The sequence below is a fragment of the Mobula birostris genome, chromosome 13 (genome assembly GCF_030028105.1).
Source record: "Mobula birostris isolate sMobBir1 chromosome 13, sMobBir1.hap1, whole genome shotgun sequence".
In the NCBI taxonomy this organism is placed as follows: Eukaryota; Metazoa; Chordata; class Chondrichthyes; order Myliobatiformes; family Myliobatidae; genus Mobula; species Mobula birostris.
This window is the reverse complement of record NC_092382.1, coordinates 83,677,042-83,696,976: the sequence shown is the minus strand read 5'-3', so window position 1 is coordinate 83,696,976 and position 19,935 is coordinate 83,677,042. Positions and strand designations below refer to the sequence as shown.

The following is a 19,935-nucleotide window of genomic DNA, read 5'->3' as shown; positions in this document are numbered from 1 at the left end:
GATTTGGAGGAAAAAGAGTTCATCTTCTAACTGGCTACAGTTCCGGCATCAGGCACAATATCAAAGTCTCTGCTTCTATCTCTGTATCAAAATCGATCATTCATCCCCTTCATCAGTCTGTGACTTGGCTCAGTTTGTCTGTCTCCTTCGCATTCTGAGCATGCGCCACACACCCACTGAGAGCACATTTTATTTACACGGCTGCGACTAGAGACTTTCTGATTATTATGTCCCTTCTGGCATTTGACGGTGGTAAACTCAGAGTCAGCAATGGTATTGAACCTCAGGAGTAGTTTATTAGGCTTTCCCGTTGCAGATCGATAAACGGCCGGTAGTGCGCGGCTGGATGAGTGGGTCGTTTTCAGACTGGAAGGGAGTAGCGTTTGGAGTACCCCAGAGATCAGTCCCTGACCACAGGTGTTCACAGTTTAATGGCCGGGCGGAGGCAGCGAGATGTGAGATGTCCCAGCCTGCTGGTGACGCAGAAAGAGTGGAGTTGGGGGGAGGGGAGTCTATTCACATACAACTTCGTAGCTTTGCAATCTGTACATAGTGCACTGTGGGGCTGCAGTGGCGGGTTGCATTGCTGGGATCAGTGCACGGTCACTGTGGGCTATGAGGATTTTGTGAATAAAGCGTCATTCTCCAATTTAGAATCTCAAGCTGGGGAGCAAGCCTATCGTTTGTATATTTAAGTTGTATTTATGGCATTGTGATAACCAGATACTGCAGTCCTCCACGACTTCTCTATCCAGGCATTTCAATATTCGACTTCATTCAGGAAGCTTAATAGTCTGAGTGTGGATAAATCTCCCGGACCTGATGGAATGCACCCTCAGGTTCGGAAGGAAGTAACTGGAGAGATTGCGGAGCCTGCAGAGAGACTTAGATAGCTTAGGGGAATGGGCAAGGGAGTGGCAAATGAAATACACTGTTGGAAAGTGTATGGTCATGCACTCTGGTGGACGAAATAAATAGGCAGACTATTACTTAGATGGAGAGAGAATTCAAAATGCAGAGATGCAAATGGACTTGGGAGTCCTTGTGCAGGATACCCTAAAGGTTAACTTCCAGGTTGAGTCGGTGGTGAAGAAGGCAAATGCAACGTTGGCATTCATTTCTAGAGGTATAGAATATAAGAGCAGGGATGCGATGGTGAGTCTCTATAAGGCACTCCTGAGATCACACAGACTATTGTGTGCAGTTTTCGGATCCTTATTTTAGAAATGATATACTGACATTGGAGAGGGTTCAGAGAAGATTCACGAGAATGTTTCCAGGAATGAAAGGTCTACCGTATCAGGAAGGTCTGGCAGCTCTTGGGCTGTATTCCCTGGAGTTCAGGAGAATGAGGGGGGATCTCATAGAAACATTTTGATTGTTAAATGACCTGAACAGATTAGATATGGCAAAGTTGATTTCCCATGGTAGGGGATTCTAGGACAAGAGACTTCCATATTGAAGGACGTCCATTTAGGACAGAGATGCGGAGAAATTTCTTAAGAGTGTCGGTGGTAAATAGGAGGAATTTGTTGCCATGATCTGCTGTGGAGGCCAAGTCACTGGGTGTATTTAAGGCAGAGGTAGATAGGTTCTTGATTAGCCAAAGCATCAAAGGGTAAGGGGTGAAGGCAGGGTAATTGGGATGACTGGAAGAATTGGATCAACCCATGATTGAATGGCGGTGCAGACTCGATGACCCAAATGGCCTACTTCTGCTCCAATATTTTATTGTCTAATGGTCTATTCCACTGTTTCGGCCCGCCAAAGTGCAGCCAATATTTCTGGGTATATGACCCATTCATATGAGAATTTAGCCTTCTCTATTTTTCTGAACTTCTCATAAATGTGTACGGTTTAGTTAAGCTTTGCTCCAGAATTTCCACACAATTAAAATAGTTTATTAGATTTTTTTGCACTACTTATATAATTGAACTATTTAATGTGTATATTATTGTAATTCACAATTGTTAAAATCTATTGTTATGAATTAGGTTCTACTGCTGCCGCAGAGACAACAAATTTCATGGCATTTGCTGGTGCTATTAAACCTGATTCTGATAATTGGTATGGGAGACCCACCACCGGTCACCTGATCCCAGTTACCGCAGATCGTAATGCGAGATTGAAGCCTTTTCTATTTATTTGCATTCCTCAGAAATGACAACAGTTCAGTGAAGTTTCCTTCTGAGGTTCCAAAGCAGAAGCTCAATTTGTCTAATATTTTCACACAATTAAAATGGGAGATCTGTTTGTTATCATCACTTAGTGAGCTACAGTGAAATTCTTGCCTGACGTACCATCCACACAGATCTACACGTTACAACAGTACATTGAGCTGATATACGACAAAACAATAACTGTAACAAAGCATTATGGCTGCAGAGAAAGTGCAGTGCGGATAGACATATGGTGCAGGGTCACGTCGAGTTACATTGTGAGGTCGAGCCCATTTTATCATTCATTTGGCTTACAACCGCAGACAGGAAGCCGTCCTTAAGCCTGTTGGTTCGCGCTTTAAGGCTTTTGTATCTCTTCCCCGATAGGGGAGCGGGTTTGCAGCAAGAATGTCCGGGTTGTGAGGATCTTTGAGTACACGGCCTGCTTTTCCGACGCAGGGGAAATATAGGAAGAGTCCATGGAGGGGAGGCTTGTTTCTCTGATGTTCTCTGCTCCCCAAAGTTCTCTGCAGTTCCTTGCAGTCATGGGCAGAGCAGTAGCCATACGAAGGCGTGAAGTATCGACAAGAAGCTCAGAGACCTCGGCCCTCACCCTGCCTTGTGTAGCTGGATCCTGGACTTCCTGTCAGATCGCCGGCAGGTGGTAAGAGTGGGCTCCCTCACCTCTGTCTCTCTGACCCTCAGCACTCATACCCCACAGGGTTGTCTCCTTGGCCCCCTCCTTCACTCTCTGTATTCACATGACTTGTGTCCCCACCCACAGCGCCAATTTGCTAATTAAATTCCCTGACGACACTACACTGATTGCTCTCATCTCAAATAATAACGAGGCAGCCTGCAGAGAAGAAGTCATCACCCCGAAACAGTGGTGTCAAGAAAACAACCTCTCCCTCATGGTGACAAAAACAAAGGAGCTGGTTGTGGACTACAGGAGGGATGAAGACAGGGACCAAATTCAACATTTCCAAGTCTGTTATTGACACAAAATGCACACTTTAATATTGATCAGGACACAACATATTTATAGATTGTTCCTGGCAGAGAATCGTGTAATTTGTGTTCCGTGTGTTATCTGAATGTACTTGCCTGTGATGCTGCCGCAAGTCAGTGTTTCTCTGTACCTGCACCTTCCCGTACTTGTGCACTTGGCAATAAATTCAACAGGACCTGAGAAATCTCAGTGAGATTTGATTAGTGATGATCATCTTGGCAGCTCGGTAGGTCGAATGTAGAGAGACAGTGCACTGTGAAATGTAAAGAGACAGTATACTGTTAAATGCAAGACCCTGAACAGTGTCGATGAGCAGAGGGATATTGGATCCAAGTTCACAGCTCCCTGAAAGAGACTGCACAGATTGATCGGGTGGTTAAGACAGCTATAACGAGAGGTTACACAAACTTGTGTTGTTCTCTCCAGAGCGGCGCAGGCTGGGGTGAGACTGGATGGACGTTTATAAGATTACGAGAGGAATAGATAGAGCGGGCAGACGATGTATTTTTTCCTGGGGGTTGAAATGTCTAATACACAATGAGAGGAGATGTGAGCGGCAAGTGTTACGAGATCACAGGTTTCATTTTGCTGTGGGTGTTACTTTAAGAGAGCCTGCAGGAGGCGGGATTATGACGTCACTACACTGACTGCTGGAGCTCTCAATCTCAGAGAGAGAGAGAGAGAGAGAGAGAGAGACAGAGACAGACAGTCAGTTGGAGGACCAGCGGACTGCAAGCTGCAGTTTGCTAAAGTAATGGGTAAAAGTTTGATACTTTTCCTGTGCCAAAATGGACTGGGTGAAGGAGCGGCACGCAGTGCATATTGAATGTGTGACTGTCACCGTTTTGATCCAGAAGTGGACTGTTGGAGTTTTCCTGTGGCGACCACTTTCGTTAACACTTGGATGGATTCGGGTGTTGTGTAGCAACCACTTGTTCTAAAGAATATTCCTGTGACTGTCATCTTGTACAATCTCTTCGTGGATTTTGGAATATGACTCGGTGACTGAAAATCTCCTGCGACTGTTACTTCGTTCTCCCAGCATGGAACCAGTGAAATTCTTCGTGATTACTTCCTCGTTGTATTTTAATGTGGATTTACGAATTTCCCCATTCCGTGGATAACTGAAACTTGCCACCTTGAAACTTTAAGTACTTGTTCCTAAACTTGACAGTGTGGGAGGCACAAACGCATAACACTGTTAACTTCTGTTTCAGTGAGAAGTTAGTTTAATTTTCTATATACTAATAAAGACAGTAGTTGACATTAAAACTGAGTTTGTGGTCTATTACTGATGGTACATAACACAAGTTTGTTTCTTTCCACAGAGTGGCGGGTAGCTGGAGTCTCCGCCCCCACGGGTCACGTGATCCCGTTCGCCCCTCCCGTTTAACCGCAGACAGGCAGCAGCTGCGCGTCTGTTCCCGAGGCCCCGCCCTCCGGATGACGCAACAATCACTCCGCGCCTGCTCACAGTCTCCAGATGGACGGTGTTCGCCTTTCCGCTCAGTGCTGAAGTGAGTCGTCTGCGGGATCGGCAAAGGATTCTCACCGCCTGGATCGAGATCACTGTCTGCGGGCGGAAGATATCACTTTCCCATCGGTGAGTATTGAGACCGATCCCGAGCGGGGAGATCTGATGTTGGCCGTGAGGCCCGAACTCATTTATTTTCCAATTATCTGGGCTCATCAGAAATGTGTCGACTTCACTTAATCTGCGTTGAACGATCCAAACCAGGAGACCAGGCTGTCTATTTCCGCAGAATTGAAATGGAACTCCCGCCAACTGCTCACGTGAGGCTTTTTACCGCAGATCTGCCCCGCCCTCCGCTTTGTGACGCAAGATCACTTGGCGTCCTAATCCCCGGATGGATGGTGATGTTTCCTCCTTGTTGTGTTGGGGAGATCTGATGTTGGCCCCTGAGTCCCGTTGACTTCCCCCAAGTCGCCTCTCTTCCTGAGGCTCCTCACATTTGTCCTTTGAGCTTTATGGCTGTTGTGTCTTCTCCCGGACTGGGGAGGGTGAGGAAGGAGAATGACCCAGGTTATGGGGATCTTTGATTTCACTGTCTGCTTTACAGAAGGATTGGGAAGTCTAGGGGGGAGAATGGTTTCTGTGATGTGCTGATCAGTATCCCAAGGTCCCCGCAGTCCCTCACAGTCATAGGCAGAGTAGTTACCATGCAAAGACGTGAAGTGTCCGGATTGGAAATTTCCTATGGTGTATTGATAAAAAAATGGTGAGGATCAAAGGATATATGGCAAAGTTCTTGTTCTTTGTTCTAACTTTGTCATTTTATACGGTAGTATGTACTATTGTAATTCCACCAAGATGCAACACAGAGCGTCATAGGAAGTCATTCCTGCCTGTGGCCATCAAACTTTACAACTCCTCCCTTGGAGGGTCAGACACCCCGAGCCAATAGGCTGGTCCTGGACTTATTTCATAATTTACTGGCATAATTTACATATTACTATTTAACTTTTTATGGTTCTATTACTATTTATTATTGATGGTGCAACTGTAGTGAAAACCAATTTCTCCCGGGATCAATAAAGTATGACTGTGACTATGCTACTATTAATTCAGTATCTGTGTATTGCTGGAGGACCATCAGTGATTGTCCTTGAACCCTTCTCCCACCTGGTTCCATCTGCTCATCCCCTGCCCATCTTGTTCAACCTCTGTCCAGTCTCCTAATCCCCAACCCCCCCCCCACCCCCCCCAGCTTCAGTGATGTACATAAACCATCTAGATCAACCTTGGTCCACCCTGTATCTCACCACCTCAATATTATATATCAGCAATCTTTCTTCTAACTCTTGTTTTTATTGTGAAGTGTTCATTTACAACTTTGGCCTCGCTGTGTTATTTCCAGAATCAGTTTTTATTAGCTAGAATGCCAGAGGGACATCAGGTACCAGTTCTGTTGTGCATTGGTGTGGAGGTGCTAGTTATTGAATTGTGACTGGCTGACACACTGCAGTATTTTACTGGCAGCAAAGAGTACTGGGAGAGTTGGTGCTTGGGCTATAATTCTGTGATCTACACTCCAGGCATATGGAACTGTTAGTGTTCTGGATTTGACATTGGTTAGTGCTTCTACTGATGGGGCTGGATGGTCATCCTTCTGCAGTGAAGCAGAAATTTCGAGCAGCTGGACATTGGTTGTGGGGAAATCCCGGATTGCACCACCCAGTGTGAAACGTGGGGATGATGTGAGAGACTCTCAGTGTTGGTGAGTGGCAGATTCAGCTGTGTGACTCTGAGTTTGGGTCCTGGGATATCACACTTTTTGATCCAGGTAAAATGGACCCGGAGATCAAGCTGCTTGGGTTTATGAGGTTTTGAGTGAGTATTTCTGGTCTGGGATCAGATGTTTGTTTCTGGAGTTCCTTTGGAAGCAATGATTGCTAATCTGAGGAGAGGATGAGTTCCCATTCCATCCTCACAGGGAGAGGCTATGAGTAAATGGGCTGGTCCGTGTTTACAACAGTGGAAATATACCCGTGAGTCTGGTGTTCAAACTGTGTTTGGAAATATCCCCCCTCACTGTCACCTGTCTGTCACTTGGTGGAAATCTGAGAGAATCTCGAGTTGCTGGAGATCTGCACTAAAAACAGAAAATGTTTGACGTCATTCTGATAAAATATTATTAACCTGAATTGTAATGTTTGTTCCTCTCCCCGCAACTGTTCCTTACCTGCTGAGCGTTTCTGGTAATTCCAGTTTCTTTTTGTTACATTCACCCTGGACTGGTTTATATTTCCTGAAATGGACCTGTTTTAATCTGGGAATGGAAATGGCTTGTTCTGTGACAGTAGAACAGTAAAGAAAGCACAACTTTTCCCTGTAAATTATACAGGTACCAGTCTGTCTGTTATTCCTGGAAATGTGTTTTGTGCAGTTGTTGCTAATGAGGTTTACAAGAATAATCTAAGGAATGATCAGTTTTATGTATGAGGAGCATTTTATGGTTCAGAACCTGTGCTCAATGGAGTTCAGAGGGACAGTGGGGGTGGTGGAGAGATGTATGGTTAAGTAAACCTACCGAATGCTGAAAAGCCTGGATACAATGGATATGGAGAGGATGTCCCCATTAGACAGAGAGTCTGATCTGACAGCACAGTCTCAGAATAGATATGCTTCCCTTTAAAACTGAGATGAGGAAAATATTTTGACCTAAAGTCGTCTGATCTGTGGAAGTTGTTGCCGCAGAGGTCAGTTGAGGCTGCCATTTGGGTATATTTATGACAAAGATTAATATATTCATGATTGCTAAGTAGCTTTAGGGTTACAGGAGGAAGGCAGGAATATGGTGTTGGAATAAAAATCAGTCATGGTTGAGTGGTGGAGCAGACTTAATGGATCGAATCACCTAATTCTGTTCCTACATCTCATGTCTTACCATGACTGAACGATGACTCCTTCTTATCCCATATTGTTTTGTGCCGTGTGAGGGACAATAAAAGATTGTTCACTGAGATCATTATATTTGACTTCAGCGTTTAAATTTCAGTGAGTTTTGTTCTTAGTAATATTAAGCAGAAATGTTTGGTTCTCCATTTTATTGTTAATGTGCTTCATTATCTTTCATGTTAAAGTTAGACCTGCGGTGAGAGATTTATTGGAAGAAGAACCCCAACTGGAAGCAAACCACAACTCACACGAGGGAACAGCAACAAGTGAACCAGCCCGAGGATTGAGAGCATTAACTGAAGAGAACCCATCTGACTTTGAGAATCCAGTGTTTCAGTCAGGAGAAAGTTTGGTGAGTCTCATTTACTCAAACACTGGTCCTTTAGACTTTGCATACCTGTACAAAGGAAGGTAGGAAATAGTTGGAGTGAGACTGAATGTGCCCAGAAGAACCAGTTATGCCTCTGTCAGACCCAGTTGCAATCACTCCAGGTCTGGTAATGTGCTACCAGCAGCCCAGCCCTTTAAAACCACTCCCATTCTGTGGAAGTCGAATCCGGATAAAGTCACTCAGAGACCGTATAAGTACAGATTCGTTTTTCCAAGCACCTGGGGCTTACTCCGTTATTTGCTCAAACAGGAACAGTATATGACTGTTCCCACCCAATCCACTAACTGACTAACAATTCCACTTACACCACAGGTATATCCGTCCAGATACCCCCCACACAAGACAGGCTGGAGCCAAAGTTATTTACTACATGACAGCCCCTAAAGACAAATTACAAAGTCGTCATAATGGCTTTCACACACAGAACAGACTGAAGCTGTCCTATCTCTATGCATGAGTACACAAGGAGATAAGCATCCTGAAACCCCAGCTAGCGACCCTCAAGAAGAAATATGGCTCAGCATGGCTCAGCACATCTGTTGGTCATCAGCAGTTTCTTTCAGAAAAACAGGCTGCTATTGTTTAACGAAGTGTTAACCCTTTTACATACTTTATCATTCCCTCCTTTTCATCATTACATGATCAACAAAGTAGTAATCTTTTACAGAGAAAGCAAACGAGTTACAGCATTGACTTATCAGTGGGTAAAAACAGCAGACATCAGTAATTATAACAATGATATGTACAACTATTAGGCCATAATGCAATATCATGCCCCATGTATTACCGAACAGGCCTTCGAAGACCACCATTTCGACCCTTCGGTGAACCCGTGTAAATCCTGCCCTACTTTCTTGATGCTGTCAATCTCCTTGACAGTGTGCTCGGAGAGGGATGTAATGTTAGTAGAGTCATCAGGGATATAGGTGCAGCATTCTGTGTCAATAATAGCACAGGTTCCCCCTTTTCTCAGCCAGAATAAAACCTAAAGCCTTACGATTCTGTGGGACTGTTTGCCGGATTGCAATCATTTCAGTGGATATTTCTGTTACTTGGGCCTGTGTTTGTGTCAGGGCCCCTGCAGTATTGTGGCCAGCTCCTCAAGTGCTGTAGCCAAATTGATTCTCTCTCGTGAATTCCTGGCTACTCCATAGGAGAGAAAAGTGATCATCCAAAATCGCTCAGTCTCAGTTATTCCTCTCCGCTGCTGGGCACCTGCAAGTATGGCCAGGATGCATGTTTCCCAGTACAGGAAGTTCTGTTTGAGAGATACCATCCCTCAGAACACTGACAGCCACAGTCATCTCTGACTGGACCACAGTTCCTCACCTCACTTCCCTGGGTGTTATTTGAGAAAGCCCAGGCTGAGAGTTCCTCACTCTGGTTGAGCGTGATTACTGACATTGGAACCATAGTTTTACCATGCTGGGGAATTTCACCACAAACCCAGCAGGTCCCCAGTTCTACCTGTTTGGCACAGGTGTGACAGAAAGGTGTTAACATGGGGGCCCCCGGATGCTGGGGTGAGCCCTCTCAAAGACATGAACACGAACACCACTATCAACCAGTACATTTTCCTTTAGTCCAAGAGAGTCATTCTACTCAGTTCCTTCAGTAACACGTTTGTTGTCTGTTCGATGTATCCACCGAGATTGCCCCTTCAGTTTCACAGCCATGGGAGTGGTCAGTAACACCTGATATGGTCCCCTCCACCGAGGTCCGAGATTCCCTCAATCCCAGTTCTTGATCAGGACAAAATTAGCAGGTTCTATGGTGGGATAGTCACTCCTCTCTGCAGAGTGGTTCTCTTCCTTGTAAGCCTGTTGTATCTGTGAATGTAATGCTTGGAAAATTTTGGTTAGTTGGCATATATATTTCCCCATCTCTTCCCCCAGGGTATGCATATCCAATTTTGCTGGTAGACTTTCTGGGAGCAATGGTACACAAGGTCTTGGTCCCCAGTGTGTCCTCATGGGCCATCCATAAATGATTTCAGCTGGTGACAACACTGTTTTCCCCTGTGGGGTAACCCTCATGTGGAATAGGGGTAACGGTAGGACCTTCAACCAAGTGAGTCCAGTCTCTGCTGTTAGTTCAGCCAATTTACTCTCCAGAGTGCCATTGGCTGTTTCCACTATGCCAGCAGCCCGTGGGTGGTGTACACAGTGGAATTGTTGCTTCATAGCTAGTTCATTGCATAGCCCTTCATTTACTTTCGCCACAAAGTGTGGGCCATTGGCAGAGCTCAGCATACCTGAGAGTTATTCCCTGTAATAGTACCTTCACAACAGTCACAGTAGTATTATTGGTAGTTGGAATAGCTTCAATCCACCTACTAAACACATCTATAATAACTAAGCAATATCTATAGCAATGTAGTGCAGGCAATTCAATAAAATCAACTTGTAGACATGAATAATGTTCACCTGTCAAGGGAGTAGTACCCGGTGTGCAGGGTACAGGTTACCAACCATTCCCTCCTTTCCCACGTGTGTACAATTATGTATTTAATTGACCAATATTGATAAAAACTCTGCAGGAAAATAAATCTGCCCCACTGGGGTGATCCAAAAACCTAGGTCAGGGTCTTTCTGGCACCCATCTGGGAACACAGTTTGCGCTCCTCCTCAGAGGCGTCCCCCTGAAAAGTACGTACCTCCCGCATGTCTGGCAAACTCGTTCTGCTTAAGTCACAGAACGTTGCTTGACGGGAACCCGAGGGCACCACAACTACCGAGGATTGTGCCGCACTTTTCACTGTCTCATCCACTAAAGCATTGCCTTTAGTGACCTGGTCGGACATGCGTGTGTGGGCCGCACATTTAACAATAGCCAAAACTCAAGGTAGCTGTAGAACTGTGAGTAAAGTTGTTTACAAAGGTGGCATTACTAATGGGGTGGCCAGAGGAATTCTGGAATCCCCATGTTCCCAGAGAGCCCCGTAGTCATGTACAACTCCAAATGCGTAACAGGAGTCTCTGTAAACGTTCGCACTTTTATCTGTTGCTAGGATACAGGCACGAGTCAGAGCAAACAGCTCAGCCTTCTGGGCGGAGACAGCTGCTTCAAAAGAGGCCTGCTCAACTATTTCAGTGTCCGTCACTATCGCATAGCCAGAATATCATTTTCCTGCTGGATTGACAAAAGAGCTTCCATCCTCATAAGACGTTGCCTCGGGCTTCAGGGGGTATTGCGGAATGGATGGGAGAGTCTGTCCTTCTTTCATGGTGATCCAGACAGGGGGGAAGTTGGTGTGGTCGAATTCTTGGCCTGAAGTTGCCCAGAGATGGGGTACAACATCTTGAGTTCGGTCAATATTAAAAGAATGTCTTACCAGATGTCCCGTCTTCACCTCAGACTCCTTCTAGTATCTGAATTGGCCCATGGCCAAGTCTTGCCAGTCTTCCTGGGTGCTGGAGGCTTGATTCATTGAGGTGTAGGCAAGGAACCCAGGTTCTTTGGCTTGAATCCAGGGCAAACCCTAACGGTGGTCTGGGGAACCACCAGTTCTGTCTGTTGCCAAAGGAAATCCGGAACTTCGGCCAATAATGCACTGCCCTCTCTTCCTTTAACCTCTCCAATCACCATGACTGGGAATTTCTGTCCCTCGAGGGGTGCATAATATTGGCTTTCCTCAGTTGAGTACGCCATAGGGTCATAGCACAGAGTCACAGCGGGTGGACCGCTGGCATTGGGGTTTCGAATGGAGTGGAGTCCTGTTTAAGTAACCACCATTGGGGGGGTCAGTAACTGGGGAAGCTGTCAGTTGTTCACTGGTCCCAGGGTTCCAGTAATATGTCAAAGCTCGTCGCATTCAATTTCAATCATAGTCAGGCCAATCCATATTATTTGTTTTAATTATGTGGGCGAACCAAACATTCATCTCAGCAGTAATTTTTTACATGGCATTAAAACTGTGATACTTTAAGTTAATAATACATAAAAGAAAATCCCAGCTGCAATCAAGAAAGCCTATTTGCGTGAGTGTGTTTCAGTTACTGTGGGAGCAGGAATCCATGCAGCTCAGTGGGAACAGGGAATAATACCAATGGAGAGAGTCAGACTGAGCCAGGTCACAGATTGGAGATGGTAGAAATGCCCATTCTTATTGAGACAGGAAGAGCATCAGAGAATTAGATGGTCATTCCGGATACCAGCACTGTGCCCAGATAAAATATGATTTCTCTCTCCAGCTTGGGTTGAACCTCACTTTAACAGTGAGATGTCAGATCACACCTTGGCAAATCAAATGATCTCATCTGAAATGTTGTCCTGCACACACTGATGGATTTTGTAAATCTTTTTACAGGTTAAAAATGAGAAGGAATTTGTCTCCAGGAATCTCAAGCATGGCACACCAGTTTTGCTGTCTCTGTCTAGATATTTAAGAAGTGGAGCAAGGGATTCAATCAACCATCCTTCCTGCTCAGACTGTGGGGAGGGATTCACTTGGTTATCTGATCGAATGGCACACCCGTCATCTTACATAGGGGAGAGGCCATTCATCTGCTCAGACAGTGGGAATGGATTCACTCAGTCATCTCAATTGAAGGTATATCAGCAAGTTCACACTGGGACAAGGCCATTCATCTGTTCTGGGTGTGAGAAAGGATTCAGTCAGTCTTCCCGCCTGTGGACACACCAGTCAGTTCACACTGGGCAAAGGCTGGTCATCTGCTAAATTTGTGGGGAAGGATTCACTCAGTCATCTGACCTAATGGCTCACAAGCGAGTTCACACCGGGGAGCTGCCGTTCAGCTGCTCAGACTGTGGGAAGGGATTCACTTGCTCATCTAAACTGAAGGTACATCAGCAAGTTCACACTGGAGAGAGGCCATTCACCTGCTCAGTCTGTGAGAAGAGATTCACTCACTCTTCCACCCTACAGAGACACCATCGACTTCACACCGGGGAGAAGCTATTCACCTGCTCAGTCTGTGGGAAAAGATTCACTGATTCATCCACCCTACAGGGTCACCAGCGAGTTCACACTGGGGAGAAGCCGTTCACCTGTTCAGTCTGTAGAAAGGGATTCAGTCATTCATCCCACCTACAGAGTCATCAGCGAGTTCACACTGGAGAGAGGCCGTTCACCTGCTCAGAATGTGGGAAGAGATTCACACTGTCATCCACCCTACAGAATCATCAGCGAGTTCACACTGGGGAGAAGCCATTCACTTGCTTAGAATGTGGGAAGGGATTCACTCAGTCATCCAACCTACAGAGACACCAGCGAGTTCACACTGGGGAGAAGCCATTCACCTGCTCAGTCTGTTGGAAGAGATTCACTCACTCATCCACCCTACAGAGTCATCAGCGAGTTCACACTGGAGAGAGGCCGTTCACCTGCTCAGAATGTGGGAAGGGATTCACTCAGTCATCCCACCTACAGAGACACCAGCGAGTTCACACTGGAGAGAAGCTGTTCACCTGCTCAGAATGTGGGAAGGGATACACTCAGTCATCTGAATTATTGGCACACCAGTCAGTTCACAGTGGGGAGTGGCCATTCACCTGCTCAGAATGTGGGAAAGGATTTACTCAGTCAACCCAGCTATTGGCACACCAGTCAGTTCACACTGGGGAGTGGCCATTCACCTGCTCAGAATGTGGGAAGGGATTCACTCGGTCATCGCAACTACTGGCACACCAGTCAGTTCACACCGGGGAGAAGCCATTCACCTGCTCAGTCTGTGAGAAGAGATTCACTCAGTCATCCCACCTGCAGAGTCATCAGCGAGTTCACACTGGGGAGAGGCCGTTCATCTGCTCAGAATGTGGGAAGAGATTCACTTACTCTTACACCCTACAGAGACACCAGCGAGTTCACACTGGGGAAAAGCTGTTCACCTGCTCAGAATGTGGGAAGAGATTCACTCAGTCATCCAACCTACAGAGTCACCAGTGAGTTCACACTGGCGAGAGGCCGTTCACCTGTTCAGTCTGTGAGAATAGATTCACTCACTTATCCAGCCTACAGAGACACCAGCAAGTTCACACTGGGGAGAAACCATTCACCTGCTCAGAATGTGGGAAAGGATTCACTCGGTCATCCAACCTACAGAGTCATCAGCGAGTTCACACTTGGGAGAAGCCGTTTACCTGCTCAGAATGTGGGAAAGGATTCACTCAGTCATCCCAACTACTGGCACACCAGTCAGTTCACAATGGGGAGTGGCCGTTGTTATGAATCTCTAGGTTTCGTTTGCTGTGGACTGTCATTTAAAGAGAGAGAGAGAGAGAGAGAGATTAAGAAGGCGAATCAGTCTGACTTGCCGCTTCTTTACATCGCTCGCAGCTTGTTTAGTTTAAACCGAGGACACGGACACTCAGAGTCAGACGGAGACGAAGGAGGAAAAATGGAAGGATCGAAACCAGGGAACTAGTGGCCAAGGGTCACTGTTTAGAACTTCCCTATCCCACAAGGGTGGGTTAATTATCGATTCAGCGTACATCGAATGTGTGGTTGTCACCTCGTTTGATCCATAGGAGTGGATCTGATTTGAGGTATCCTGTGAAGACCACTTATGTGTTAACCCTTGCCTGGGTGTGGTGTGGTAATTCACTTGAAGACGATACCCCTTGTGACAAGTCACTTTCGGTGATAATTCGTATGTGGATTTGGAATGATGACAGATAAAATCTACAGTGACTGTTCTCTCGTTTTACCACCATGGGACCTGTGGAATTCGACATAATTGCCTTCTCTGGAAATTCACCCTGCATTACGAATATCTCTCTCATCACCTATTCCATGGATGAACTGAACTTTCATATTTTACCATCTCAAGACTCTAAGCCTTGTTTCCCCCGAGCTCAATAGTTTGGGAGTTATATTTACCCACACATATATACACACATAACTCTGTCAACTTTTGTTTATCTTGCTTAAGTTACTATATTATGAGTTGATACTAATAAAGATAGTTGTTTTAGCATCAAAGCCAGACTTCAGGTGTAGTCTACTGCTGCTAGTTCATTTCTAAAGCGTTATGGTTTGTAACAAAATTGGGGCCTGCGTCCAGGATATGAACAAATTCGGGGGCGTATTGATTGATTAATTATCAATTTCATTGGGGAAATCCCTTTTGATTTATTTGTGGGTGAAAAATCAGCAGCAATGGATGTTGATAGATTTCTGCAAGCGCCAACCTCTGAGGCATTAGAGGATGCCAGAAGGACTGAGCTGTTGAGTACTGCTAAAAGGTTAAAACTTGGAAAGGTGAAATTGACAATGAGGAGGTCACAGAGGCAGAGGATAATAACTGAACATTGTGTATCCAAGGGTATGTTTAAAGTGGAGGAGTTGGAGGTGTTTCCTGAAAGTAAACTGAGTGAGCTTGAGCTCCCGTACAAGTTAAAAAAAATAAAGATGGAGGCTGCAGAAAGGCAGAGGCAGTTTGAAGCTAGAGAGGCAGAAAAACAGAAGGAGGAAGCAGAAAGACAGAGGCTGTTTGAGCTGGAAAGATAGAGAGATTGCAGCAAAGTGGTCTAGCATTAGACTCTGGTGATAAGTTTGAGGCCAGTCGGGAAGTTAAATTGGTACCTCCATTTGATGAGGCAGAGGTTGATAAATACTTTCAGCATTTTGCTCAGAGTTTAAAGTGGCCAAAAGAGGGTTGGCCTATTCTCTTACAAAGTGTAATTAAGGGGATGGCTCAGCAAGCCTATTCTGCTTCGACAGTTGATGAAACAGCTGATTATGACATTGTGAAACAGGCTGTGCTCAAAGCTTATGAGTTGGTCCCAGAAGCATACAGGCAAAAGTTTAGAAATTTGAGGAGATCTCTGAACCAGACTTGTATGGAATTTGCTTATGAGAAGTTTGTGTGTTTTGACCGCTGGCACACATATAAAATGTAAATGATGACTTTAACAGCTTGAAAGAGTTAGTTTTAGTTGAAGAATTCAAAAGATGCGTCCCTAATGACTTAAAGACATATTTAGATGAAAAGGATGCTGCCACTTTGCAGGAGTCTGCTAGATTAGCAGATCAGTTTGCTTTAACTCATAAGGTTAAATTTACCCTGAATAACAGCTACCAAAAGAGTAGCAGGAATAACTAGGGTAAACCAGAAATTAATGCTGGGACTATTAACAAGAGTAAGGATGAAGGGAAGAAGTTGAAGGAGAAATATTCTGGTCTTACTTGCTACTATTGTAAGAAGGCTGGTCATATGATGGCTAATTGTTCCATCCTGAAGAAGAAAAAGGAAAAGGAGGCAGTCCCAGATGCCTGTGATCAGTCTGTTGAAGCACCTACAAACCCACATTTTGTTGAGGCTCAGTTAAGGACTGAGAGGTCTGACCGAGTGAAGAAGGGATTTGATCATTTTATGTCAGATGGGTTTGTATTAGTAAAGGAAGGGTCAACCCTGATACCAGTGAAAATTCTTCGAGATACTGGGGCTTCTCAGTCACTTATATTAGACAGCATTCTAAAGTTTGGTGATGAGTCTGACATTGGTGAGGTAAATCTTATTAAAGGCATTGGGGGTGGCATGGTTTCTGTGCCATTGCACAGGGTAACTTTACAGTCAGGGTTGGTTTCGGGACCTGTTAAGTTCAGATTATGCTCGAGTTTACCGGTGGAAGATGTTACTTTGCTGTTAGGGAATGACCGGGCAGATGGTGAAGTTGTTCCTGCAGTGCAGTTGACAACTAAGCCAACCACTGACGATCCACAGATGGATTTTAACATTTATCCTTCCTGCGCAGTAACTCCAAGTATGGCTAAATGTCTGCCAATGCAGACGGTTCTGTGCGGCATGATTCTGATACCCATGACAGCCAAATTCGGGATTCAGGTTATGAAGACTTAAAACAGAGATCATCTTCCTCTTTCCCTCCTGCTCCATGGAACCAGACTCAGTGCCAGAGACCGGATCACCGTGGTCGTCCTCTGTCAGGTCATCCCTCTCAACAGCATCCAAAATGAGATAACGATTACTGAGGGGGATGGCCACAGGGGTGCTCTCTACTATCTGAGCTCTTCCCATCACTTCCCTGACAGTCACCCACTTATCTAACTCCTGCAGCCTCAGTGACTAACTCCTTGTAGCTCCTATCTAACTCCTGCTCACGTTCCATTGCAAGCTGCAGGTCATCAAGCCGCAGCTCCAGATCCCGAACGCGGTCTCTCAGAAGCTGCATCTTGGTGCACCTGGCACAGATACGGCCATATGGGAGACTGGAAGATTCCCGGGGTTCCCACATATTACTCCCAGAGCAAAGTCCTAACCCTGCAGACATGCTCTGGTACACGTTTATATGCTCAGTAAACATGTTCACTGCTTAATCACCTGGAGGAGGAAACGAGATGGGAAATAGTCATAGTCGTACTTTATTGATCCCGGGGGAAATTGGTTAAATTGGTTATCTAACTATGCTGAGAACACAGAAGCAAAGGAAGGAAATCTAATGATGACATTCTGTTTCTGCATCAAGTAGTTCAAAAGGCAGATTGTACTTTGGCCTTCACCGCACAGGGAGTGGAGATAATGTAATGGGCCAGTGTAGCTACCATTGTACAGGGTGTCAGTGAAGCCACATCTGGAATTCTATGCACGGCTTTAACCCCCAAGCAGAAAGAAATCTTAAAAGTAGCTATAGAGTCCGCCAGAGCAGTTTTACCAGTGTAATAAATGGGATGATTTACCAGCAGATGTGAGATGATTTGGCCCTGAATTTAGAACATATTTACAAACAATAGGTTATTTGTGAAGCATCTTGAAGTATCTCTCCTCATCAGTCAGAGAGCCACAGAGAGGGGTCGATGAGAGATGCTCATTTCAAATGGAGATGTGTGAAAATTCCTGGAAATTTATATTTTCTATTTAATTTTGCTTTGTGATCAATGAGCTATCAATCTATTTGAGTGTACACTCTTTGGGATTCACTGCCCTGAGGGTATGAAGGCCGGTTGGCTGGGTATTTTTGAGGTGGACATATATAATTAATTAAGGGGAGCGAGGGGAACTGGCACAGGAGCTTAGATCATAAACAGTTGTGTTGAATAATCATGAGATCATAAAACGCAGTGGGAGAATTTTTCATCTTCTCTGTTCTAAATGGAGGTCCCATTATTCTGAGGGTGTGTTCCCCTGGTCCCCGACTGCAGGAAAAATCCTCTCCACATGCACTCTTTCTCTGCTTTTTGGTATTCGACAGCCTCCCTCATTTTTTTTCTAAATGCTATAGGATACAGGCCCAGAGACATCAAATGCTCCTCATGCGTTAAACCTGTCAGCCTCGGAATCATTTTCATGAACCTCCTCTGGACTCTGTCCAATTTTTCCCGAGATGAGTCCCTACACTATTCATAATAGTCCGCGTGGTTTAACCGTTGCCTGATAATGTTTCAACATAGTATCCTTATGAATAGTCCTCTCGTAATGAATGGTAGCTTCATATTTACATAACTTTACTGGTGAATGCCCAGAGTGAAGAGTAAAAGGAAAGATGATGGGCAGTGATTTTTTTTTTTTCCTACTGGAAGGAGAAATCGATACTGATGCATTCAGGTTTGAGCTACACAGGTGGAGTATGATGTGTTTCTCTTCAACCCTGATGCTGTCAAGTTGAGAAACTCCAGCCATTACTATTCTGCCATCATCCCTGCTAGTGTTCCCTTCCAATCAACTTTGGTGAGCTCTTCTCCCATGCCTCCATATTTCCCCTCACTCCACTAATAATGACACATCTTGTTGTACCTTTCCCCACTCAAAGTGCAGGGTGAATTCTAACATGTTATGATCACTGCATCAACATGCTTCCTTTACCATAAGCTCCCTAATCAAATTTGGTTCATTACACAACACCCAATCCAGAATTAACTTTTCCCTAGTGGGCAAAATTACAAGCTGTTCTAAAAGGTATCTCATTGGTATTTTCCAAATTCTCTATCTTGAGATCAAGCACAAACCTGATTCTCATAATCTCCCTCCACCCATCTGGCTCACGGACTGTTTGCCCCACTCCCATTGGGGGGCAGACTACACAGCATCCTCACCAGGACTACCAGCCTCTGGGACGGCTACTTTTCCCAAACAGGAAGGCTGTTAAATAACTCTACCCACTAACCCACCCTTCCACACCATCAGACCCCTCTACTTGTCTGTCATCTTATGTGCAGACATCCTATGCCAAGCGTCACTTTAAGGACATACAATCAATCCGTACACAATATATAAGCTGTGGATGTATGTTTTCACTATTGTGTTGTTGTGCTGCATTGGAGCCAGAGTAAGAATTACTTCGACCTCATTTACACTTGTCTGCTGGAAATGGAACTAAACAACCTTGAATCTTGAATAAACATTTCAGCAGGTTGCAGCGTCACGTTTCTGTCTCTCAACATTATTGTGGCAGAGCGCCACCTGGTGACAATAGTGTCCACAAATCAGGGGGTCCTGTTATGGCAATTCACCACCAAGTGGCAGTGTTGTCCACAAAAGGGAGAGGCTTGCAGCGATAACGAGAGGTGCAGGGGGCTGGAAGCCAACTGCAAGTGGAAGAATTGCCAGACCTGCTCCAAACCGCTCTCCTCACCACTAGTCAAGGTCCCAAACAGTCCTTCCGTATGAGGCAACTCTTCAACATCGTGACTGTTGGGGTCATCTACTATTTCCAGTTTTCCCAGTATGGCCTCCTTGACATTAGTGAGACCCGATGAAGTGTCTGCATTCTGCACGCTGTCCCGATGAGATTCTGCAGATGTTGCAGATGCAGAGTAACATACACAAAATGCTGGAGGAAGTCAGCAGACCAGGTAGCTTCTATAGAGGGGGATAAAGCAAAACAGAGATTTCCTGCCGAGACCCTTCATCGGGACTGGAAGTGTGGAGAAGCCAGAACAAGATGGTGCGGGGAGTGGAAAGAGTCCAAGCTGGTCTGGTCCAAGGTGAAGTCAGATAAGAGTGACGGTGAGTGGGTGGGGGAGGTGGGAGATGAA

The 19,935-nt window shown here is 45.3% G+C and overlaps 2 protein-coding genes across 3 annotated transcripts in view; one reads left to right on the top strand and one right to left on the bottom strand.

Annotated features, from left to right (window-relative positions):
• LOC140207074 (uncharacterized) overlaps positions 1-19,935 on the bottom strand; it is a 99,307-nt gene that overhangs the window by 12,468 nt on the left and 66,904 nt on the right. The gene's annotated exons all lie outside the window — the stretch shown is intronic.
• Positions 4,315-15,053, top strand: LOC140207071 (uncharacterized). Of its 2 annotated transcripts, none has more exons than XM_072275391.1 (4): positions 4,315-4,394; positions 4,500-4,774; positions 7,781-7,943; positions 12,292-15,053. In XM_072275391.1, the coding sequence occupies exon 4, from the start codon at positions 12,700-12,702 to the stop codon at positions 13,888-13,890; it is 1,191 nt and encodes a 396-aa protein (XP_072131492.1). In that variant the 5' UTR covers positions 4,315-4,394; positions 4,500-4,774; positions 7,781-7,943; positions 12,292-12,699; the 3' UTR covers positions 13,891-15,053. The 2 variants fall into 2 exon arrangements, with proteins under 2 accessions (XP_072131492.1, XP_072131491.1); XM_072275390.1 differs by having other exon boundaries at positions 4,318-4,394; positions 7,777-7,943.

Bases quoted from the DNA above. Each gene is read 5' to 3' on its own strand.
- LOC140207071 (XM_072275391.1), top strand. From the start codon at position 12,700: ATGGCTCACAAGCGAGTTCACACCGGGGAGCTGCCGTTCAGCTGCTCA.